The sequence below is a fragment of the Haliotis rufescens genome, unplaced genomic scaffold, assembly GCF_023055435.1.
Source record: "Haliotis rufescens isolate VD_foot unplaced genomic scaffold, xgHalRufe1.0.p SCAF_17, whole genome shotgun sequence".
Lineage (NCBI taxonomy): Eukaryota > Metazoa > Mollusca > Gastropoda > Lepetellida > Haliotidae > Haliotis > Haliotis rufescens.
In genome coordinates, this window is record NW_025963857.1 from 7,195,717 (window position 1) to 7,221,192 (window position 25,476).

The following is a 25,476-nucleotide window of genomic DNA, read 5'->3' on the forward strand; positions in this document are numbered from 1 at the left end:
TAAAATTTCAACTATTTCACATGACTCAAGACAACATCTAGACATACACTGATAATGGCTACCCAACCTTGACTATCTACTTTTAAAAACCGGTTTGTAGGCAATTTCAGATCCTGGTTATTGAATTATTAACAGGTGTATCCCACTGTTTTATGCCCGACCTGACACATTCCAGCCATAACACACAAAAATAGGACAGGGAGTTGTTTGCAGCAGATCTACAGTGAGTATCATGTTTGACAGTTTCTTGATTCATTATCATGATTATTAGAGTTATATAATGCATGGGCGGATACGGCATTTTTGAAAAGTGGGTGTGCACAATTCAGATCTATTTATTGTCTTTGGTGGTAATTTATACAGAAATAAAGATTTTTTTCGAAATAAAAAAGGGGGGTGCGCACCCCTGCAACCCCCCTTTTTATTTCGAAAAAAATCTTAACTCTGTTATTCAGAGATACTTCTCTGTATCCACCCATGTAATGGATTGTATGTCTATATAATTTTGGACGTGATATTAATCAGCAAAGGTTTGCATTCTAATAACCCTTTTAGCTTTACTGAATTGAATTGATTGTAAACACACGGTAGAATCCTTACATTTTCCACATCTCTAAAACCACAAGGTACTTGAGGCTGTTAGGGCTGAAACATGTTTCTGGGGCGTCACATGTCACCAGAATGCTGTAACACTGTAGCCAACTAATTGGGGGTTTCGATGAAAATATGGCTTTTTGGTGTTTTTTGTTGAATGCATGAGTGAGTAACCACGCGGTAGAACATGGGAGGACACTGATCGTATCCATGACTCTAGACACTTAGTGACCCTTGTTTGGGTGTTTCTTGCCACAGAGGAGTCGCAATTGTCAAATTTGAAAGCTGAATGTTTATGTTTGATAGCAAATTAAAAACTATATCTTGTGAAAATCTATTCAAGATGAAAATGAAATATTACCTTTGTCATCCAGTATGTAGGTGATATAACAAAACCCTGTTGTCAATTTGCATATCTAATTTGCATACTTATGTCATTGGGGTATGACATACATGTTTTTATGTCATAAGCTTATGTCATGGATAAATGCTTAAGTTAAATGATAGAACTTTGTAAACATATAATTATGACAACTAATGATTGCCATTTCAGGGTGTGCATCATGATCTGTATTTATGCTTTATTCAATCTTTGATTTCAACTTTGTGCTTTGTTAACTGTGAGCATTATGCTTGTGTATTATTTTTCAGGCCTAAAAGTGAATATTCAGAAATTGATGAAGATCAGAGTAAGTTTACAAGCCGACTGCATCATTAAACAATATTCAATATTAACTTTTCACTTTGTAAGGGATTCACTGTATAGTATTTCACAGCCATCTCTCTTATTCCATGGCAAGTGATATTGTAGGTGGCCAAGTAATGATTCAAACACTCAGTCCGGCCTTACTAGTATACATGGTATATTCTCCAACATATTTCAAAGATCATTGATTATTTGGAGCACCTTTCCCGAGTATAATCAATTATCATAAATACAGTGAAATTTCCAGTGGTATATGCTGCTTCATATACACATCTACAATCTCTGCATTAGGATTGACTTCACTATGACCTTTCTGGGAAGTCAAGTATACCTAGTTTGGCGAATATCATGTCAAGTCATAAGCATAAAACATGACTCATATGCCTGATAATCACTTTACAATACGTTAGGTTCATGATTGCTTTAAGAGTATGTTAACTCTGACATATACAGTAAGCATGTGGTTGACAAAATAGGATATTCAACTGATCACAAACACCCTATAATCAGTTTTGACTTTTGTGTTGTTTGTTTGATTGTTGTTAATGCTGACTTGGCAGTATTCCAGCTATATGATGGTGGCCTGTAAATAACCGAGTCCGGATCAGACCTTTACAGTGATTGATATTCTGAGCAATGATCCATGTGTACTGGGTATGATGACACGCAATCAACAAAGTCACTGTGCCTGACCATCCGATCCATTTGGTCGTCTCTTTCGACCAACATAGGTTGCTGGGGACCTGTTCTCACCTGGAATCCCCATGGTTGTGTCACTTTTGATAACCTCAATTTTACCATGTCACTGAAGAATACTTGATTCTGAATAGTAAAAATAAGATTAATATCAGGTATTCCATACCTCAAAATTAACATGCCTTTTCACACAAAAACCAAAGAGGCGACTAACGGGATCAGGTGGTCAGGCTTGCTGACTTGGTTGACGTGGATCGATGCTCATGATGTCAATCACTGGATTGTCTGGTGCAGACTCGATTATTAACAGATCGCCATCATATAGCTGGAACATTGCTGAGTGTGGCGTTAAACAACAAACAAACAAACAAAAACACAAAAACCTTGCATATGCAAGCATGGATGTATTGATAGCCTACACATAGATGCATATAATAATGTCTGCAGATAACCCATTAGAATTGTTTACATTTGATATCAGAATGATCAATAATATCGATAACATTGATAACAGCTTATCAGACCTGATGAAATCTATTTCAGAATACACATAATCACTAATCACCATCCGGGGTAGAATAGGTCTTCAGCAACCCATGCTTGCCGTAAAAGGTGACTAGCGGGATCGGGTGGTCAGGCTCGCTGACTTGCTTGATGCATGTCATCGATCCCAATTGCGTGGATCGATGCTCATAATATCAATCACTGGATTGTCTGGTCCAGACTCGATTATTTACAGACCACCGTCATATAGCTGGAATATTGCTGAGTGCGGCATAAAACAACAAACCAACCAACCAACACTAATCACCAACCACTGTGCCAGGACCACGCAATCATCTGTAAAAATAATGAGCAGTCTCTTCGACTTTCTCTTGAGTCATACAATGGCTCATTGTCGTCAGTTAAACAGTGCTATTTAGACATACTTCAGGGTGATTCCATTGGCAATGAGGTGCCAGCAGGCTCATTTGTACCAGTAAATCATCGCTAATGGTGAACAAAATTACAGATGGAGGTTGTCCTCTATGTTCATTGTAAACAGCACTGTCACCATGAACAACTATTTTGGCAGCTATGTACAATGAAGAGAAACGAGAGTAGGTCAAATTCAGCTATGCTTATGTTCAGGGTGGAGAGATAGTGATTCTAAAGTATGTATCACTGTTACCAGAGACCATAAAATTCTGTTTTATGGTCTCTGCTGTTACTAAGTAATTATTTCAAACCAACTAGTCGTAAGTACAACATGAAAATAACTAAAGCACTGTGATTTATTTGAGTAATTTATCAGTTTAGCATCTTTTTACAATGTTTCAATAGCCTGTCCCCCTACAATGGAAGATGCCATGTCGATTTCCAAGAAATGAGTTGGTTCAGTCCAAGCAGAGCAAATATGAAGGAGGTTGCGATGAACTTACTTAAAGATATATCTACAGAGGGCTACTTCATCAATTCTTTTTGAAAAACTTTGCATTTTGTAACCATTACTTTGAACTGGTAATTAATCTTGAACTTGGGTAATATGTAAATGTGTGTAACTATCTGTGACCCAATGTTCGAGTGTCCTATTTGCCCATGTGTATACCGGTTCCAAGAGAGCACCGTTTTCAAAGCACTCTTGTTGTCATGGTAGAATGGAGATGACCCAACTGTGTTTTGACATTTGAGGTAGTCTAACTGTAGATTAGTTACCTGTTATTGTAATCTGGAACCAATGAGCTTGAGACATTTAAATTCAACTGTACCTGATTTGCAATCGAGAGGGTCCTCTGAATACCAAATCAACACACATGTTTTAATACATATTTTCTTGCAGTTACAAGTATCAGCTTGTACAGTCTGCCCTACCAATGAAAACCAACAGAGAGCAGCTATGGAATAAACACTGCCTCCGTGGTCTTGTGATAGAGCGTCCGCCCGGAAGGTCCGGGGTTCGATCCCCAGCCGCGTCATACCAAAAAGACGTTAAAAGATGGTACTTGTTGTTACCCTGTCTGGCGCTCGGCATTAAGTGGCTAAAACAAGGACTGGTTGGCTCGGAGTCAGTATACTGTGTCTGAGTGGGGTATTCATGTTAAACTGCGGCATGGTATCTCAGTGGGCTAGCACTATAAATCGGCATCAGTCCGGACTAGTACAATCAGCCACACACACACGTGCATGCACGTCGCTATATAAGTGCAATAATCTTGGACGTGACGTTAAACCCAATTTCACCTCACCTGACCTATGGAATACACACTGTAAATAGAAACAGTCACACAAATTCTGAACAAGACACAATCCCCATAAAGTGTGCATCATCATGATTAAAACCTGCCACATTTTCACTGGTAACTGCAACAAACTGAATGCGTGTGCACTTGGTTTGTTGCGTTCTGCATAATGTACTGTGTTTGGTGCCATTGACAGTGTTGCTACACCACATGAAAGGTGGATAGATTCTGTATTATAGGAAGTTCTTTTGGTATTTTTCAGATCTAAAAATGCAACTTCACCCTTCCATGACAAACCCATAGTTACGTAAACAAACTAAAACTGAGATGGCTAGCTCAGGTGACCTCACACGTGTGTCACGGACACAGGATGACCTTGAGGAGAAGGTGATGGAGGTCATCACGTCAGGTGGTACTCCACAGAGTGCCAACTCAGGTATGTTAACATGTCCACCTCACAAAGCAGAGCAGATTGAACTGAGTTTAATTTACCATGTTTAACCTACAACAATTTGAAACATAAACTTACCCTAACATCTGAACTCACTGATTGTGTACTACCGGTATCCCAGGTAGTAGAGGACACAGATGTCTGGCTCGTTTCATTTTCCAAGGGGCGGTCGGGTAGCCTAGTGGTTAAAGCGTTCGCTCGTCACGCCGAAAGACCTGGGTTCGATTCCCGACATGGGTACAATGTGTGAAGCCCATTTCTGGTGTCCCCCGCCGTGATATTGCTGGAATATTGCTAAAAGCGGCGTAAAACTATACTCACTCACTCATTTTCCAAATATTTCTGAAACGCAATATCAGCCTTGCCCTTGTTTGTAGCGTTTGTATTTTATGTTAGTTGTAAGAGGAGACAAAATGTCAGTAATTTTGAAATTGAAAATGGCTGCTAAAATGATGAACAATAAAATGGGACCAATGTATTTTCTTTGAACATTTTGATATTGCATAGAAAGAATAATTTTTCATTGATTAAAATATTCAGCAAATGTTATTATAAACATGATCATTATATTTGTTTGACACTCTAGTATAATAAACTGCAAGTGATTCCATGACATTTGATTGGCTAAATAAGCAAATGTTTTCATGTTTATGTTTCCATAAACTTAAAAATAATAAGCCACACCCACTAGCGGACTACTGTTGCCTGATTGGCTGAAACTTGAGTTGGCAGGGCTTGTGTTACATTATTGGGCTAAACGATGTCACTGATTTTGTATTTTGACTACAGTTTTATTCTGTTAATGATTAAATGAGCAGTCTGAGAAGTTATTATTGTTGAATTAATTTGTGATAACAATTGACTTCAAAATGGTGTGCACAACGAGTGGAACGAGTGTGAGATGAGCCTAGCTGTTCTTTATGCCAAATATGGTAAACATGGTTTCAAAACCACACAGCAGTAACATTGGTTACATATTGCCTGAATAAATGATTATGTTCAAAAGTCAAAACAATAGTTATCATTGTTAATAATTCTAAGAATACTTACCTCTGTTACATCATTGGCAAAAAACCTGTATTTTGGCTGCAATCATACCATAACTAAATTTTTCAGATTTCAACCAGAAGTCCTTTTCACTGTCAACTATACATTATCAGTAAACTGTTGTTCCCCTAATGGCCCTTGTAGCATACAGCTCTCCTGTGTGCAAAGGCGAAAAAATCCTCATTTCATTTGGATCTTAGCTGTGCTAAGTGCTGTTGGTGCTGCATCCAGAGAATTTGTGATGACTTCCAGACTTGTGTGGAGAGTAAGTCTTCCTGCATATGGACAAATGTGTTGAGGAGACTGTGGATAATTCTGGCTTGATCAGTATGTATGGAGTGGAGACCGTGACGGTTGGGTGTCCTGAAAGGTAAGGCATGGTCGCCACTGCCCTGCTGATTGGTTGATTCAGCTGTCTCCTAATGCCCATACAATGTGGTGGAGGACCTAGCTGATAGAAGGATGAAGCTCGGTAGGATGCGTTCCCCCATGTGCCTCTTGGCCGGGGGATTATTCTGAGCCTGAGTCTGAGACTTTCTTCAGTTGTTCAAACTACGTCAATAAAGCTGAGAGGCAGGAATTATGCAGCGATTCCATAACAGACTTTTGTTGTGCAAATAGCTGCTCCAACATGCTGTAGTTAGAGACGTCTTCACTAGGGTTGGCGTATTGGCACACAAATCGTATAGCAAAGTATCTGTATTGCGATACATACAAAATGCATTGGGGCCCAAGTTATATATATTTGTACTGTTTAAATGGTACTTCTTTATTCAATAATCCAGACATCAGATTGCAAGATGGGTAGTATGGACAAATGAAACTACCTATTATCCTTAATATAGAATGTTAATGTAAACAGATTTAAGCATGTGATCTTTACATGGTTGAGATAGGAATGCCCCAAAATAGTAGATATAATTTCTATAATTACATATACATATTAATTCTTCTGTGACTGTATTGAAAATATTGATACACAAGGGTTGTAATTGCGATAGATGTATTGCAGACAAACGTATTGCAAGATCACCTCCATGAAGTCGCACACCCCTAGTCTTCGGGGTGGTAGGTAGTCTGGTGTCAGTAGTAGTAGTAGTGTCAGGGAGAGACATAAAGGAGGATGTTTTACTTTGACGCCTTTTTATGTTTGGCTTTGGTTCCCGAATCAGCCAGCTTAAAAAAAGCCTTAGTGAGGGGGGTGCTTAGCTCACAACTGTTCACCTTTGTACATGTATCATCTCTCCACTTCCAGCAGAGAGAGGGGCGGTCGGGTAGCCTAGTGGTTAAAGCGTTCGCTCGTCACGCCGAAGACCCGGGTTCATTTCCCGACATGGGTACAATGTGTGATGCCCATTTCTGGTGTCCCCCGCCGTGATATTGCTGGAATATTGCTAAAAGCGGCGTAAAACCATACTCACTCACTCACCCACTCCAGCAGGGAGACTAGAGTGAGGGTCACCCGTGACCATGAGTCAGCCACACTTCTGACATGTAGAGGGGTGGGCAGATGACACCTCATAGCCTCACACAACCACCAACACCACAATACTCACGTAATAAGTCCAAAAACAACTAGCCAACTAAAATGACTTCTCATAGTAACAAATAGCGTAAATAACTATCTAACTGAAGATTGCTAGAAATAGTGTGACAACATCACCACGTGCTAGAGTGGGAGCAGCCAAGCAGTGGGTGTTGACTCTAGCACACACAGGAAAGAAATGAGGATTTTCCCGTCTTTGCGCACAGAAGAGCTGAATGCTCAAAGTGCTTATTGGGGAACAACTGATCATGTATAGTTGACAGTGACGAGGACTTCTGGTTAAAATCTAAAAATATCAGTTATCATGTGATCGCAGCCAAAATACAGGATTTATGGCAATGATGTAATAGAGGTAGAGGAATCGTAAGAATTATAAATGATATAATACAGATTGCTTTTGTTTGCAGCTGCACTTGATCTTCAAATACGAGATGCCAAAGGAATCTTTGTTGAAACGGAGAGCTTCAGAACTGTGAAAAGAAAACTGATTGACTTTGGACATGTTACCATCTGTGGTGCTTCAGGAGAAGGCAAAACAACGGCAGCTCTTGTGCTGGGTTCACAGTATAGACAAAGGGGGTACACACTTGCATTTGTGGACAGAATTGAACAGTTTGACTTGGACAGCTTCATGAGCTCATCACATAGAATATTTCTGATCATAGACGATATGTTTGGGACTGTTGGATTATCTACAGATGTTTCACAGCAGAAAACATTTCTCAACAAGCTTCATCGACACATTAAACACAGCAAAAAGACATCTGATAGGCAGGGCCCACCAAGAAAGCAGCAAGCTAAGGAAGGAGGTGAACATGATAATGAAACGAGTGCAGGTTCTGACCCAGTTGAAATACCAAAAAAGGACATTCGTGTTGTCTTTACATCCAGCACATATAACTTCCATGATGAACTTGCCCAGCTTCAGTATGAGGGATTCTCACTGTTCAAGGGACAAACAGTGGTGAATTTAACAAAAGAAAAGAAACACAGATATACTCCAGCAGAGAAAAAGGCTATATTTGAGCACCACAGGAAAATACATAGAGAATCTTCCAATGAAGACTGTGAGGATCTACTTGACTCCAAACCGTGGGACATCGACTCAAATATAGTTGGAATTCCCCTTGCTTGCAAACTGTATTTTGAATTTTCATCTCTTTGCCAAAATGCCAAGAAATTTTTCCAGGATCCACTGTATTATCTTCGGCAAGAACTTAAAAACTTACTGAGGTCCGGAACTGATCAGTCGGCAGTATTGGTTCTGATGCTACTGAATGAGGACAAGATGGATTTGACCAAGTTGGAAACAGACGGCAAGGACCAGAAACTGGACAACATGGTCAGAACTGTTCTAGAGTTCATGCCATCAGCTTCATATTCAGGGATGTACAAAGCAGCAAAGACTTTAAGAGGAACATTCTTTACATGTGGTGCTCTTGTTGGATTTGCACATTCTTCAATATATGATGCTTGTGCTTGTGCTTTGTATGACATCAGTCCAACATTTGTGCTGACTCACTGCAGTGACAATTTCATATATCAGCGAGTGCGACCACAACCAGTACAGAAAAGCAAAATTGATGATCATCTCCACATGATCTATGTCTCCGAAGTACATTACGATATCCTAACTACAAGACTTGCTGAGTCAATAAAGCATGGGCAGTTTTCAACATCGGTGACACACCCCATTCTCCACCAAGAAAAGATAGCTCTTCAACTGCTTAAAAAACTATGCCATGATAGATCCATGGATGAACGTTGGTTTCACAAGAGAGAAAATGGAAAATGCTTTTTGTTTTGGGCTGTGCTTGGACATAATGCAAAGTTGGTTCAAAATGTAGAACAACAAACTGGAGGAAAATTCACTCAAACAGAGATCACCGAAGCCATGGTAGGTTGTGTGCTCAAAAACAACCTGACAGCATTGAAGTGGCTTTTCCCTGGAAGTAACAATCCAGGGATACTTTCACAAATTAACAAGTTGCTTCTACTGGCTGCTGAAAACTGGAGTTCTGAAACACTTGTTCATCTGCTAGAAAAAGGAGCTGATGTATTTACAACTGATGGAAACTTACAAAACATCATACATCTGATTTGCAAGACAGGACAAGAGAAAACACTGAAGATACTAATTAAAACCATGAGCAGACTGTTTAATGACCAAGTGATGAACAAAGTCATGAATTCAGTTGATGCTAAGGCCAGGACACCACTCATGGTTGCAGCCCTAAATGGATCTGAAGGATGCTTTCAGTTATTGAAGTCATTATCAAATTCAAACAAACAAAACAAAGACATCCATGGGAATGAAATACTTCATCTTGCCTGCCGTGGTGGTAGCACAGCTATAGTACAGCATCTTGTATCACGTTCTAACATCAACAGCAAAGCTTGGTGTGATTTGACTCCCGTAATGATGGCAGCTGTAGGGGGTCATCAAGGTGTGTTTGACCTGCTTGTGTCGAAGCATGCTGACCTGACAATGGTGGATAGGTATGGGGACAGTATACTTCATCTTGCTTGTCTGGGTGGCAACGAAGCTATTGTTCAACATCTTGTGTCATCTCTGAACATCAACAACAGAGATCTACAGGGATGGACACCGATAATGATGGCAGCTGCTGCGGGTACTAAAAGTGTGTTTGACCTCCTGGTGTCAATGCATGCTGACCTGACACAAGTTGATGTCTGTGGTGACAGTTTACTTCATCTTGCCTGTCAGGGCGGTGACACAGCTATTGTACACCATCTGGTGTCATCTTCAAATATTAACAGTTTAGGGAGGCATGGATGGACACCGATCATGAGAGCAGTTGCAACACATCATCAAAGTGCTTTTGACCTCCTCCTGTCAAGACATGCTGATCTGACACTAGTTGATGACTATGGTGACAGCTTACTTCATCTTGCCTGTCAAATTGGTAACACAGCTATTGTGAAATATCTTGTGTCACCTTCAAACATCAACATCACTGGCAAACATGGATGGACACCAGTAATGACAGCAGCTGTTTCAGGTCACAAAAATGTGTTTGACTTCCTAATCTTGAAGCATGCTGACCTGACATTGGTGGACAATGATGGTGACAGTTTACTTCATCATGCCTCTCAAGGAGGTAACACAGACATAGTGAATCATGTCGTGTCACCTTCAAACATCAACAGCTGCGGTAAACATGGGTGGACACCAGTAATGACAGCAGCTGTTGTTGGACTTGAAAGAGTGTTTGACCTCCTCGTATCAAAGCATGCTGACCTGACGTTGATGGACAGTTATGGTGACAGTTTACTTCACCTTGCCTGTCGTGGTGGTAACACAGCTGTAGTGCAACAAGTGTTGTCACCCTATAACATCAATAAGAGAGGGCTATTTGAATGGACACCGGTTATGGTAACCGCCTTCTATGGTCAGCCAAAGGTGTTTGACCTTCTAGTGTCCAAGAATGCGGATTTGACACTGGTGGATATGTTTGGGGACAGTGTACTACATGTTTCCTGTCGTGGTGGAAATGAAACTATTGTACAGCATCTTGTGTCACCTTCAAACATCCATAAACGAGGACAGTTTGCATGGACACCCGTAATGGCAGCTGCTTTCAATGGACATCAGGGCATTTTTTACCACCTTGTATCTAAGAATGCAGACTTGACACTAGTGGACAACTTTGGTGACAGTTTACTTCATCTTGCTTGTCGGGGTGGTAACCCTGCGATAGTGCAGCATCTTGTGTCACCTTCTAACATCAATGTTCAAGGTAGAAATGGATGGACACCAGTAATGGCAGCTGCTTCCAAAGGACATCAAAGTGTCTTTGACTTCCTTGTATCTAAGAATGCAGTCTTGACGCTAGTGGACAACAATGGTGACAGTTTACTTCATCTTGCTTGTCGTGGTGGTAACCCATCTGTTGTACAGTATCTTGTGTCACCTTCTTACATCAACAGAAAAGGACAGCAGGGTTGGACACCAGTAATGACAGCAGCTGTTGTTGGTCATCAAAATGTGTTTGAGCTCCTCGTTTCAGAGCATGCTGACCTTACACTGGTGGACAATAATGACAACAATATAATCCATCTTGCCTGTGAGGTTGGTAACACAGCTGTATTAGAGCATCTTGTGTCACCTTCGAACATCAACAGTCGAGGGCAATGTGGCCTGACACCTGTGATGAAGGCAGCAGTTGCAGGGCATGTAAATGCGTTTGACCTCCTGGTGTCAAAGAATGCAGACTTGTCATTGAAGGGGAACTTTGGGAATTCACTTATTCACCTTGCCTGTGAGGGTGGTGACAGAGATATATTACAACGTGTTGTGTCACCTGCGAACATCAACAATAGAGGGTTACATGGATGGACATCAATTATGAAAGCAGCTGCAACTGGTCATCAAGGTGTGTTTGACTTCCTTGTGTCGAACAATGCTGACTTGCTATTGGTCGATGACTATGGCGACAGTTTACTTCATCTTGCCTGTCGGGGTGGTAATACAGCAATAGTACAACAACTGATATCACCCTATAACATCAACAGTACAGGGTCGAAAGGATGGACTCCAGTTGTGACAGCTCTGTACTATGAACGTGAAAGTGTGTTTAACCTCCTTGTTTCACTGCATGCTGACCTCACACTGGTAAACAGCCTGCAAGCTTCAACATTGGAAGATTAACACTGTGCAGTTGTGAAAGCAGGCAGCCATTCAAGGATTCCTCTGTTGTACAACATCAGGGTTCACTCTAGGAATTTTCTGACATGGGCCCTTTATTTGAAAATTTCAAATATTCAAGAGGTACACCCACACTTGCCCATACAGCACAATGTTATAATGCCCCTTTGTATTTGAAAATGTGGCCCTTTTTTCATATTTAGGGCCAAAAAAACTCAAGGCCCCACCCCAGAATTATCCCTGCAACATTCTGTGTCACCTGAAACATTTGCTAGCCTGAATTTCTACTAGCCACCTTGAACATAGGACAATTTGATGCAGGCTAGTATCAAGTTGCATCCCTGAGGATATTAAATTTCAGGTCATATCTGCAGTCATTAAGGGTTGAGGTAATATTTACCAATTTTGTATGATGGCGTTTTTGTAGTTTATCAGCTGATCATCATACATATATTCCTAGTTACTGAACACCATAAACTATGTGCTTTCCTTGCTGTGTGGACTGTAATGTATTTTTGATTGTCATTTGGAATATGCACTTATGATACAGGTCATAGAGAATGGTGTTAGGGAATTGTTTTAGTGGACAACAAATGTATATGCAGTTTCAAAGGCTGTGGTGGGTCTTGTGATCAAATCATTTGCTCATTGTTCAAATTCAGATCTACACATGGGATCAATGGGTAAAGTCCAGGAATGTCATCATATATTGCAAAATCAATAAATTTGTAATATTGATTCTGTATCAATACAAATTTATGAATATTGGTACTGAATTAATAATTCACTGTCACTTAAATGTTTATATTTACGAAGATCACCATGACGAACATGGGAATAAAAAAGCAGGAAAAAAATAGATTTTAAACATTTAATGGATCAGCCTTGTTCATATTATCTTCAAATTTAATAATTGCAGGTCTATATACATTCAGATGTAGATGTCTTACCTATACACGTACCGAATATTTAATGTTGTTATTAATCAATATTATACAGCGGTTGAAACTAATAGTTTAAGTCCACTAGTCCTTATAATGATAGTATATAGCAAAACCTTTACAAATGTCAAAATTCTACTAGTCCTTAGGATACCTTTACTTTTGGGCAGTTTGGCAAGGACTATAGGACTAGTGCCAATTTCTAACCCTGGATATATCTTTTTGATATACGTTTGAGTCAATAAATTGGCAGTAAAATTTCCAATCAGTGACACCTGCAAGTGAAGCCCACTCATGGTATCCCAGCCATGACATGCATTTTGCAATGTATGCCTCCAAAAAAACCTGCCAATTTGCTCACTATCAGTGTGTACATGCGACCATATCATTGGAACCTAACACATACATACATGATGTAAGCTACATTGCAGACAGGCTCTTCACAGTTGGTGATATTGTTCTACTTCAAAGTAAATTACAGGTCAAATGTGTCGCATAGATAATGTGTATTGTTTTATGTTTAAATAAGATATCTGGTCATCCAAATGGTAAATGGGCAGCCCCATGTAAATTGAGACGATTTAAGGTTTTGTTAAATTTTGACTGCCACCTCTGTCATTTTGAATAAACACAATAATATACCACAGACACTGACTCGTCTATGAACGATATGACCGATAAACTACATATTACTTTAACTGCTTCAGATGCTTAGAACGCCAATGTTATGAAAAGAAATGTATTTTGATTTGATTGTTCTAATAACATTTACTTGTGTGTCTATAATGGAAATATAAAATCTTGTAGTCTATATACCAGTGCTATTTTTAGAAGGCATGTTTTAGTCGTGAATCATGGGTCACTGAGTCCAGCGCTGATGTGGAAGATTTCACAGTGTGTTGTATGTATTTGTGATTCTCTCATGTTCTTTGGACTTGTTCATGGATTACCTAATCATAGAAAACATCCAAAACATAAGTATACATAATGGTTATTTGGATTTATATCAGCTTGATTGAAATGTTACCTACATTGTAAACATATTCTCCTCTAAACCAGGAAAATGTTATGTGCAAGCACGTGTACTATTGTATAGTGTACTATATAATTTGCCGTTGGGCTTAAAATAAGTTCAATAAAATTACGTAGAAGGTTCTACTAGAAGGTTTCTTTTATTCAAACCTTTATAATCCATGGAAAGGCACAGCCTTAAAGGGGAAGTGTACATGCAAAAATCACTTTCTTTCTTTTTCTAAACAAAACGCAATTTTAGAATTAATTAGTATCTGTGTTTGAAAATATACACTCATTTTTTCACAGTGAAAGTAGGAAGCTCACAATAGTGTGAAAATGATATGCCGTTATGAGGCCTTCGTTTTTCGAGCTAAACAGGCCAGAGTTATCCCCCTTAGATTATGACGTAATTGGTGCCAATTCAACTGGGTCCCTGTCTATTCTCAACGCAAAAGATATCAAGTACCAGTTTGCGGTAAAACAACATGGCCTACGACACACTCCGGCGCAGTGGTGACTCAGCATAACACTATGCTGGCTGGCATCTGAGACGCTAGAATCACACACCTGGACCTACACCACGTGAAGCGGCTCTAACAAAGCATAATGACGTCATAATGTTTATCAATTGCACCAATGACGTCATATTGCAAGGGGCATAAGCCATGGTGTTTTTGTTGTGGAAATAGAACACTTGGTAAATGTGAAAAATATAAATCGTTTTAATGGGAAAAATATGTTAATTAATTGTGATATTTTTATATTTTTGTCTATGACACTTCTAGGTTAACACTTTTAATGTGGAAAAAGTACAAGAAAAATAGGTTCATTTCCGTGTGAACTTGCCCTTTAAGATGTGTTAAAATGATTATGTATAAATTCACTTTTATACACCTTTCACGGGTAGCCTAGTGGTTAACCTTTAGCCTGCTGAATTGTTTTCACACTTCTTAGCCCTGCCTGCTGGATTAATTTTAGCATAAGGCGCTGTAAAGAGGGTGGGTGATTTCAAACAGTTGGTGCTTCATTATACAAGGGCCAATTGAAGAAATATTTTGCACATTTATTCCTGATAGAAAAATACACATTACTATGTAAAAAAATCCTGATGTTTTCAATCATACCAAGGTTAAGACCAAAACGAACACAAAATTTTATAATGTTCGTGATCTTGCCTGAATTACGTTATTGAAGGTGGTTTACGTTTCATGTTAGGAACCTTTTTAAATCGTTAAATTTGTGCAAATTGATTACAATAATCAGATCTCCGATATCTTAATTTTAACTGAGTATAAATTCGATGTTTTTCATTGGTAAATAACAGCGCGATGGTAAATTATGAACCATTTTTGTAAATTTATTATCAAAACGTTAAACAGAAAAAAAACTAAATTTTCGAGGTCACCATGTCAGTTGCAGAAATACGAACAATCGAGTTAGTCTAACGTGTCACGTTATCAAATTTGCAGGAAACAATAAATGACTCATAAATATTCACCAATCCTTATTTCAAGTGTTTTGGTTGAATATTTACGATATACGAAAATACAAGTACCGTGACATGATGCTAGCAGACGTTCGAACATCAAACATGGCGCGCTTCGCCCGACCTCGGCATAACTTATTGCTATTGTAATATCAACAAAGTTTACACTGTCTTCATGTATATGTCTTGGGGAAAGTTGACGATCTTCTCAATCGAAGATTATTTCATTTGTCATTTTCCGTTTAATATGACGAGAGAAAAACGAAAATAAAGATCCTAAATTCTGACAGCAATATTTCAGTTTGTGCAAAGGTCACCGGATGTGATGTCACAGACAGGGGTAGTCTGCTGATAATCTTTCGAAACAAAAGAGTAACAGTCAATTTTGAAATATTTCGCCTTTATAATACAGAATAAACACAAATCACTACATATTATCAGTAATCACCACTAACATGAAATTACAAAGTGATTTTCACGATATAATTGGCGTATTCTTTTAATCCGTTTGACCTTGCATGCTCCCGTGACCCGGAAACGGGAGACGATGAATCAACACACCACATGCAAGTTTCTCGGTATCTTTTATTTGAACTTTTTGTTGATATATATATGAGGATCACCATTCCATGTTAAGTTGAATATAAAGTGATATGATTCATGTATTTGCGATGTACATGCTGATGACTTTGTTTTCACTATAATAATTATGTGTGTGAAGCAATAAGTCCATAGAAATCGTCGATCGGCAACGATCACACTCCACAACAGGTGCGCGAAAATAGGCGTGACAAAACGTTTTTCAAAATAGCATTCATGCGATGCCGAATATGATAGGATATACGCAGGTGGGTGATGTATATATAAAAAAATACGATATACATATTTTCAGTGTTAGTTTCTAATTAAATGTGGGATATTTAAATAATTTTTCCTTTTATAATACATTTATCGATTCTAGCATGATTTTACAACAATTCACGGATCATCTTAAAATTTATTCCATCAATATATAGAGACCGCAATGATTGCGTATTGATGATACGTATTGTTAATGTTTAATTATTAACATCTGTTCACAGCTTCTAAAATATTAAGTTATATTTAGTATCTATTTTTTCCACAATGATTATGTGTATGGATACTAAATATTGGTCAACAGGTCAATGCATCAGCACAGTGTAATTGATCAGACTTTAATTATTATCTTTAGTTTAAACATATTTTATTCAACAATTGTTATCTTTCACCTGAACATAATTTATGTGAAAAAGTAACTATTTGATGTCATTATTTAAGTTTAGTATTTCATAAAAAAATATAGAAATAGATAAGATCCTTATATGAACCTATACAAACACAATACATATGGACATTAATCTTGTGTATGAAGTTGTTTGTTTCCAAAAAACTAATTCTTAAATAGAATTGTAATATGAATACGATACATTAATTTCTTGTAACAGAACATGATATTTTTATTTGTTTAATCACAAGAACCAGGGTGGCACTTAAGCTGGTGAGTTAGCCATATGTTAATAAGAGAATGTTATCTTTTGAAAAAGGAATAGGGCACATATACATACATTGACAATTCTTGCAGTTCTGTTCTGTTGGAGAAATGTACATGGAAATATCCTACCTTAAAATATGTATTTTTTCAGGGTTCTCACCAATGAAATAATGTGTAATTAGTGTGGCAGGACTTTCCAGGTTTGTTGCAGTATGCTCTTGTGTGCTTGACAGTGACACTCATGCATGTCCCCTGAAGGAACATGAACCATTGTGAAATGTGATCAACAGGTTTTCGTCTTCAGTCAATATAATGTACAAAAATTTTTTAAAAAAGCAGATCATCACCAGCTTTGGATCTGACATTCTTCATCATTTTGATGGGTTTCTGAATATAAAGTCAGTATAGGTCCTGATGTTCTTTGTGTCTCAGCCTTCTGGGTGGAATGAAAAGAAATTTCCCTGTATACATGATTACCTTTGTCAGATGTATTTTATCCTGTCAGCCACCTGACTTTATGTCACCTTATGTGGTTAATTTTCGCATACATGTACTGCTGCAAACCTGTTTTTCCCTCGTATATGCAATCACACTATCAAACTTCATCAGCTGGTGTGTCACAAGTTCCTCAGTTAGTGTGTATAAAAGTGCCCTTGCCATCATGAAACAAGAAATGCCAAAAACAAAAGCATTTGCAATAACAAAAAAACCACATTTGTCCTTCCTTGAATAAAATCTTAGGATCAGTGCTTGAAATTTTTAGTGTCATAAATTATTTTTTAAATTTCATAAGGATTTGTCTTTGATGGACCAACGTCAAACCATCTGACAAGTTAGATAGAATTATAACTTTAAAAGCCCTCATTTCTGAGGTGTCCATATTTTTTTTCTACTTTTAGGACAAAACATGAGCCGTCTACCTGAGCTTGGTTACGTAAACAAATACTTGTTTTAAATGTGAAATGGAATTCCACTGATTAGATATCGTTTTTTTTCCCATTGTTCTACGAAATCCATTTGAAATGTGCTTTTTTGTACGTAAAATGTCTTGAGAGTTTGTACCCAAACAGGTATGTGCTTTTGTGCCCAGAATATTTTTGTATTACAGTTTTGTAGTTTCAAACTTACACATTGCTTTTTGTATGAAAAAAGTTAATTTATTATCACTTTTCTGTCAAAACACTAGATCTACAATTACCTTACGGTTTACCAATTTACTGGCCTCTTCTCCAGTGACAAGAATTTATTACTTTCCTATCACAATCAGTCAATTTGAGTTGTGCCAATGTGGACTTGACTACACTCAAGGACCACGTACTTTTAGGTTAGTCATGTTATGAACTTGATGAAATGTTTTACCATAACGTTCAGCTCATTGTTTGCAATAAACATGAAAAAATAAATATGATCAAACAGATTTAGTTTAATTTATTTGGGTACAAAATCATCAAGTGCTTTGGGTACAATTTTGTTTTGGGTACAAAATCACATAAGCGAAACATTCATCCAGTCGACGTGTGTACCTACTTTCATCCGTTCTGAAGATTGGGGAGTCAAAAGTCAACAATCCTTAATATTCTAAATTGTCCTTCTTTCAATGACAGACAAATAACAATATTCTGTTGTTATTATTTTGGCATATTAATGTTATATCGCTCTCCGCTGCCGTCATTTTCAGAAAATAATTTTCAAATCATCGAGCGTGGAATCCTTTACGGTTTCGGTTTTAGACTTACATATTTGATGTTACGCACCGGCGGCAATCACGAATAAATATGAAACAAATAGGAGTGAAGACTGCTATCCAGATCAATAAATAGTAAACAGTTGTCGTAAAAAAGTAAACTATGTATTTTCTTTTGAATTTGAATCTATTTCGGAATTTGTTTTATGATCGCTTACCAACTTTTGCATATTTTGCTTCGATGTGTCATGCGGTACGGGGTGCAGGCTAAAACGGCACCTCAGCAAAACGTCACCGATTTCTCTGGCGAAAACGGCACCGCATTTGGCGGAAACGGCTACTATGTGACAGGCGAAAACGGCACCTCTATTTCTAATAATGATAAGAACGATTTATGTACAATGTAGTAGTATATCTGATTTATGTTATTTGTTACATATTATTTGATGTATTTACATGTTATTTCCAGTTGTTCACAGATAATTACATACATTCACATATATACAATATATATTTTATGGCCGCTGTCAATACACTGAGAGGAAAGGCCTTGCGAGCATGGTATAAGATCAAAAGTTCGCTGAAATCAACTTCTCATCTCCCAGCAGACATTCTCATTCGCTTGTATAATGTCTTAATTGTACCCATTGCATCATATGGAGCCGAGGTATGGGGCTGCAGTCTTCTAAGACCCCCGCATGAAATGTATCATAACTGGTCTAAACAACTATGTAATGAGACCACTATCAAAATAGCAAAGCAGATTCTAGGAGTTCTTTTTGTACTGTCCAAATTATCAGAATGAAAGACAGATACTTCTTAGAAGACTAGACTTACAAAACTGCTAAATTGATAATAAAATCTTAGCAAATATCCTGAACCCCTGTCCTGAAAGAGGAAAATATGTTTCACAAATTATCTCCGACATGTTTATTAAAAGAACCTCTCTTATAGACAACATCTAGATATGACCTTATTTTACTTCAAGGCATGTTATGTTTTCACAATAATTTGAGTTGCGTATAGGCTAAGTTGGAATATAGTTGGAGTAGAGGCTAAATTCTAATGTAAACTAGTTGTAACATTTCACAATTATTGGTGTTTGCAAGCGACCATGTTAGTTTAATATCATTTATTTGATCAAGGTTAAAAAAAAATAGGGTGCCGTTTTCGCCAGGCAATAGTAGCCGTTTTCGCCTGAGGCGAGGTGACGTTTTCGCCAATCGGTGCCGTTTTCGCCAGGTGACGTTTTGCTGAGGTGCCGTTTTAGCTATAACCCTGCGGTACGTGCTTCCGGTTTCAGAAATGATAGCTAAAATTGCAAGTATTTCGATTATTTTCCGTAAACAGCATTATATTGCTATTGAATGATTTACCTAGAATGTATATCAGTTCAGATTTTACGTATCATCCAATATTTGTCATTATTTGCAGTGTTAGTTGACTTTGTTCAACTAAACAAATCGCGAGTTAGGCCACGCCCAAACGTATCACCGCCGTTTGTCGGCTTGCCAATGTGTCCGAAAGTTTATCAAACGAAATCATTTGAAAACTCTATAAAAACGATATTTTTTTACACAGATTTAAACATGCGTGTCAATAATTCTAGAAAATTAAGTTAGATGTAACAAAATTATTGTAATAGTCTTACGGGATCATTATGCATGTGGAGTTGTTTGTTTACCGCCGTTGCCATGATCGTACAAGTTTCATCCAATCGATGATGTTACGATTCAGATTGTTTTTGTTTATAATTAATTACTCCGAAAATTGCTAATTTTTAGAATTTAAGGAACGTGAGTGTTTTCCCTTCGTCAGCAAAGAATAAATTATGATCGAATGTGAAAAATGATAACATTATAAAGAAAATATCGGACTGCATGCCGCTCAACGTGAAGTGCCAAAAGTCAACAATGGCCGTTTCTGGTAGTTGTGTGCCGCGAAGTTTGGCTGAAACTTTTTAAACTCGCGATATTTTCTTTTTTAGGTAAATACACTACTGAAAGTTTTGATACTGAGCAAGCTGAGCATTTATGCATGCCATACGTAATTTAAATGTAACGCAAAGCCTTCTTGGTAAATAGATATGGCGAGTTTTGTTTGTGGGTGTCCTTATGCTATTCGCCTGTCGAACTGGTTCGACAGTAGCAACATGGGTAGTGACAAACTCTGTCGAACTGGTTCGACAGTAGCATTGAGAGCTTTAAAGCATTCGCTCGTCACGCAGAAGACCCGGGTTCGGTTCCCGACATGGGTACAATGTGTGAAGCCCATTTCTGGTGTCTCACGCCGTGATATTGCTGGAATATTGCTAAAAGCGGCGTAAAACCATACTCACTCACTCACAAAAAGCAAGGAACAAAAGACTAGGGAAGAATGGGTCAATTATCCATGTTATTTCCGCTCTTACAAAAGCAATTCCAGAGGTGTAGCAATTTTAGGTGCAAGTATCTTTAACTTCAAATGTGAAGAAATACCATGTGATCAAAATGGTAATATGCTTGTTATGGAAATAGTGATTAATGACTATAAACTTGACATCATAACCTATTGAAATCTGAAGATTTAGTTTTAGTGATATTATAGCCAATATTGGGATTATGGCATTTATATTTATTACTTACTAAATGTCAGGTGACCTTGGCTATATAAGCCTTGGTCCAGAGAGATTGAGAGAGCAGAGAAGGGGTTTGACTCTCTTACCAAGCAGACCTCTCTCCCACAGCCCAGAGTGTGTACCAACTCTCTGTGGCACCCTCAGTTATTTTCTCAGTTAGTAATAACTATAAATGTAAACAGTAAATCATCAGTGACATACTTGCACATCCTGTTCAGGATGGCAGACGGTCGATGTACACAAAAATGGGGATTAACAAATAAGATTAGCATCTAATAAATAACAGCAATTAAATGTTTCAAGGCATATAGATGTCATGGCTCCAGGGTAATGAGCCTTTGCAATTAAATGTTCTTTAGACAATGGATAGTAAATCAGTCACCATGACAGATAACTGAGTATGCTTCATATGATGCAGGAAATTTGACTACTATTTTTGTTATTGGCACTGAAGCTAGTTTTAGATTAAGCAGCACATATCACTATATTTGATTTGTTTGTAATTGTATTGGACAACTAAGTTTAGAATCATGCCCAATAACTGTAGTGAAAGCAAAGTTGTTCTAGCAAATGGATCCTGGGTATTTATCATAACAGAATGGAGATACATGTATGATACACTGGATAGTCGAGGATGTGTCTTCTCTTGGGCATGTTGTGCTTGAATGTTTCACATGTATTGCTGGTTAGAAAAAAGCTGGGTACCAAAGCTGGAAATAAAATTTCTTGTCTTATAATTTGAAATTTTTTTTTAATTAAATTAGCCTTTGGCCAAACTTTAGATTTTTTAATGTTATTTTAGATTTACAGGTATGTTTCAAAACTTGTCTTTTGAGTATGAAATAATAAAAATGTTCTTTGGAATATGAAACAGTTTTCTGTCTTTTTTTTGTCTTTATACACTTAACAGTTGGTCGTTTAAAATAATATTTGTTGCTATTGCAATGTATTTGAAATTGCTTGACATTTCAAGTGAATGTTTGAGTTTGATTTCCTGCCATAATCTTTTTCAGTTTTGCTTAATGTTTGTTTTCTTTTTCTGTTGAGCATATTTTTTATAGACACAAGAATCTATCACACATACTCTGCAAAATAAGAAACGCAACAGTGATATTAGAGTGAGTGAGTATAGTTTTAAATATGGACTATTATTACCTGAGTTTACTAGACAAAAGAGAATTTAAATAGACTCTGGCATAGACAGCTGCAATATTTTAAGCTATGAATTATTGATATCACTAAATCGGATCGGTGACAAATATATTTCTGATACTATCTATTCACAAAATGGGGAGGCACAGAATGAATAATTGATATAACAAATTATATTGTTTAAGTAATATATTAAAAGACCTTTTTAGATATCATAAATTCATTTATTGATGTCTAAAAACTGATTTATGAAATCACTGTGTCACTTATGAGATGCATGGGCTTGCACACAAGACTGACATTTTTCATTACGGTAGTTCACACCAGTTACAAGACTTATTTTCGTTGAAATATCTGTGTGTGACAAAATAGCATTATGACTGCCATTAGACAATACGTATAGCCTTTAAGGTCTAGTATGTGTGGCCGCCATGAGACTTTTAGCATGGCAACAGTGATGCCAAGCATTTAGTAAGATCGAATCAAACAGTATGTACCGTAAATCCTTGAATAGACTGACTCTGCGAAATGAATCATAAATGCATGCCTTCTAGGTCAAAATCAGTTAACATTTATTCCTAGACATAGACATTCCTTTTGGTACTCAATAAAGTGATGTCGAAAGGAAAGCCATTATTATACAAATTTTAAGTGTGCACTATTTCTAATTACACGTCCCATCTTCATGGAAGTTCTGCGACCTTAAAGCACTAGTCCCGGGCCAGAGTCCAGTGAAAGTCGGAATTTGATCTATAGTAAGCTCAGCAAATAATAGTCCACACACACACACACACACACACACACACACACACACACACACACACACACAGAGAGAGAGAGAGAGAGACGCTATCTAGAGTCTAGTAGATCTAGCCTCAAAAGGTTTTGCGCAGACTGTCATTGATTGGTTAGTTGGTTTGTTGTTTTACACCGCATTCAGCAATAGTCCAGCTATATGACAGCGGTCTGTAAATAATCGAGTCTGGACCAGACAATCCAGTGATTGATATCATGAGCATTGATCCACGCAATTGGGATCGATGACATGCATCAACCAGTAAGCGAGCCTGACCACCCAGTCCCCTTAGTCGCCTCTTACGACAAGCATGGGTTGCTGAAGACCTATTCTACCCCGGATCTCCACGGGTCGACTGTCATTGAAAAGACGGGGGGTGTAAGACTTCTCTGAAATAAATAGACGCACTAGGTCTAGCGTCTATTCAAGGATTTACGGCATTTGCAAGACAGTGACTGGCCAACATACATGTGAGGTGAGGTGAGGTGAAATGGGGTTTAACGTCGCGTCCAAGATTATTGCACTTATATAGCGACGTGCATGTACATGTGTGTGTTTGTGTGACTGCTTGTACTAGTCCGGACTGATGCCGATTTATAGTGCTAGCTCACTGAGATACCATGCCGCAGTTTAACGTGAATACCCCACTCAGACACAGTATACTGACTCCGAGCCGACCAGTCCTTGTTTTAACCCCTTTATGCCGAGCGCCAGACAGGGTAACAACAAGTACCATCTTTTAACGTCTTTGGTATGACGCGGCCGGGGATAGAACCCCGGTCCTTCCGCTCTGCGGGCGGACGCTCTACCATTAGACCACGGAGGCGGTCTCCAACATACATGTACGATGAACACATATTGAAATTCCTCATCGAAAACGTGTGTGGACTCTCGCTGTTCGTATACCACAGGCACAGGCCCCTAAACCATCACATAGAGTCCTTTACAGTACCACATATGCAACGTGATATTTGACGGTTATAATTTGTCATTTTTAAAATCTGACAAATATATCTATCTTTATTTATCATTCAAACCCTGTGATTTTGTATAATTACATACTCCCGAGTGGGGTGGGGTGGGTGTTGAAAATCATAAACAGGGTCCCGTTCCACAAAGAGATCTTTAATAGCGCCATGGTGATCGTAACTCCCATATTTTAACATCGGCTTACGGCAGTCGTAGCGCTAAGATTTCTTTGTGGATCCAGGCCCTGCACTTGTACCGAATTTTCTAAGAGCTCATGTTCGATCAAGCTCTGCTTGTCGTAAGGGGCGACTAATATGTTTGTTTGTTTGTTGTTTAACGCCGCACTGAGAAGTATTCCAGTTATTTGACGGCAGTCTGTAAAATAATCGAGTGTGGACCAGACAATCCAGTGATTGACATCATGAGCGTCGATCTACGAAATTGGGATACGATAACATGCAAGTCAACCAAGTCAGCGAGCCTGACCACCCGATCCCGTTAGTGGCCTCTTACGACAAGCATAGTCGACTCTTTAAGCTGGGTTAACCTGGGTCGCTGAAGATCGACCTAGTCTCTACCCGGATCTTCACGGCTAATATGGAGTTAGTGGTCCGGCGAAGGAGGTCGTTCATAATATCAACCACTAGTTAGTATGGCCCACATTTGATTATTTACAGACCGCGGTGAAACATCTTTAATTTTGCTGACAGTGGCGCAAAACAATACACAGGCTAAATGTAAAGTCTTGTTAGAACTGCTAACTCATGTCATGGTAATCAGACTTGGGTTTACTCATTTTGAAAGTCATTGTATCATTTAGTACAATCTACGTGCCTGCTGCATGCTATCAACGATTGGTTATGTATTGGTGTAGTGTGGCGTTTGTTGAAACAAAACGAGACGCTGGCTTACCTTTTTCACTACGGTGACTTCGGCTGTTCTTATTGTTGTTACGTCACAGACCTATGACGTCACCAGTAACTTTCTACCTTGACGTAGTTGCGGGATGTAATTCCACTTTTGTAAACTTAATTTTTTCACATTTAGAAACCGACAACACTAGTTTGTGAGATATAGTTATGGCTATTATATCTGTGGCTTATGACGATCTCGTGCGATCGTATCAATATTGTGACGTCAGAAGAATATTCGTCATGAAATACTGCTTGCGTTCAACTACTTTTAAGTGTCAGATGACAAAAAGGACCGCTAAGTCGTGGCGAGGCTCAATCTTTATTCGCCACAGCATTAAATCTCACTCTTTAACACTCCCCCGCACTGCAAGATAAATATAAAATAATGTGTGATGGTATGAAGATGGGTGCAGTTCTATGCATATACCCAAACATTTTTTCTTGTATGTCACACTTAACTCC

General features: G+C 38.3%; 2 protein-coding genes across 5 annotated transcripts in view; one reads left to right on the top strand and one right to left on the bottom strand.

Moving 5' to 3' along the window:
• The window catches only part of LOC124137547 (serine/threonine-protein kinase Nek6-like), a 38,376-nt gene extending 13,218 nt beyond the window's left edge, over positions 1 to 25,158 (bottom strand). Inside the window, exon 1 of one of the 2 annotated variants that reach the window (XM_046504017.2) lies at positions 25,013 to 25,158. The gene's annotated coding sequence lies outside the window, so the exon portion shown is untranslated. The remainder of the gene's footprint in view (positions 1 to 25,012) is intronic. The other variant, XM_046503935.2, reaches the window with a different exon arrangement.
• On the top strand, positions 130 to 14,161 carry LOC124137412 (serine/threonine-protein phosphatase 6 regulatory ankyrin repeat subunit B-like). Of its 3 annotated transcripts, XM_048397469.1 has the most exons (5): positions 130 to 223; positions 1,246 to 1,283; positions 3,816 to 3,974; positions 4,478 to 4,651; positions 7,667 to 14,161. In XM_048397469.1, the coding sequence occupies exons 4-5, from the start codon at positions 4,543 to 4,545 to the stop codon at positions 11,929 to 11,931; spliced, it is 4,374 nt and encodes a 1,457-aa protein (XP_048253426.1). In that variant the 5' UTR covers positions 130 to 223; positions 1,246 to 1,283; positions 3,816 to 3,974; positions 4,478 to 4,542; the 3' UTR covers positions 11,932 to 14,161. The 3 variants fall into 3 exon arrangements, with proteins under 3 accessions (XP_048253426.1, XP_048253427.1, XP_046359772.2); XM_048397470.1 differs by lacking the exon at positions 3,816 to 3,974; XM_046503816.2 differs by lacking the exons at positions 130 to 223; positions 1,246 to 1,283; positions 3,816 to 3,974 and having other exon boundaries at positions 4,204 to 4,651.
• Positions 25,159 to 25,476: the final 318 nt, after the last annotated feature.

Excerpts from the sequence above, each read along its gene's own strand:
- LOC124137412 (XM_048397469.1), top strand. The coding sequence starts at position 4,543 with ATGGCTAGCTCAGGTGACCTCACACGTGTGTCACGGACACAGGATGAC. Across the intron at positions 4,652-7,666 it reads TCCACAGAGTGCCAACTCAG|CTGCACTTGATCTTCAAATA; the intron begins GTATGTTAACAT and ends TTTTGTTTGCAG.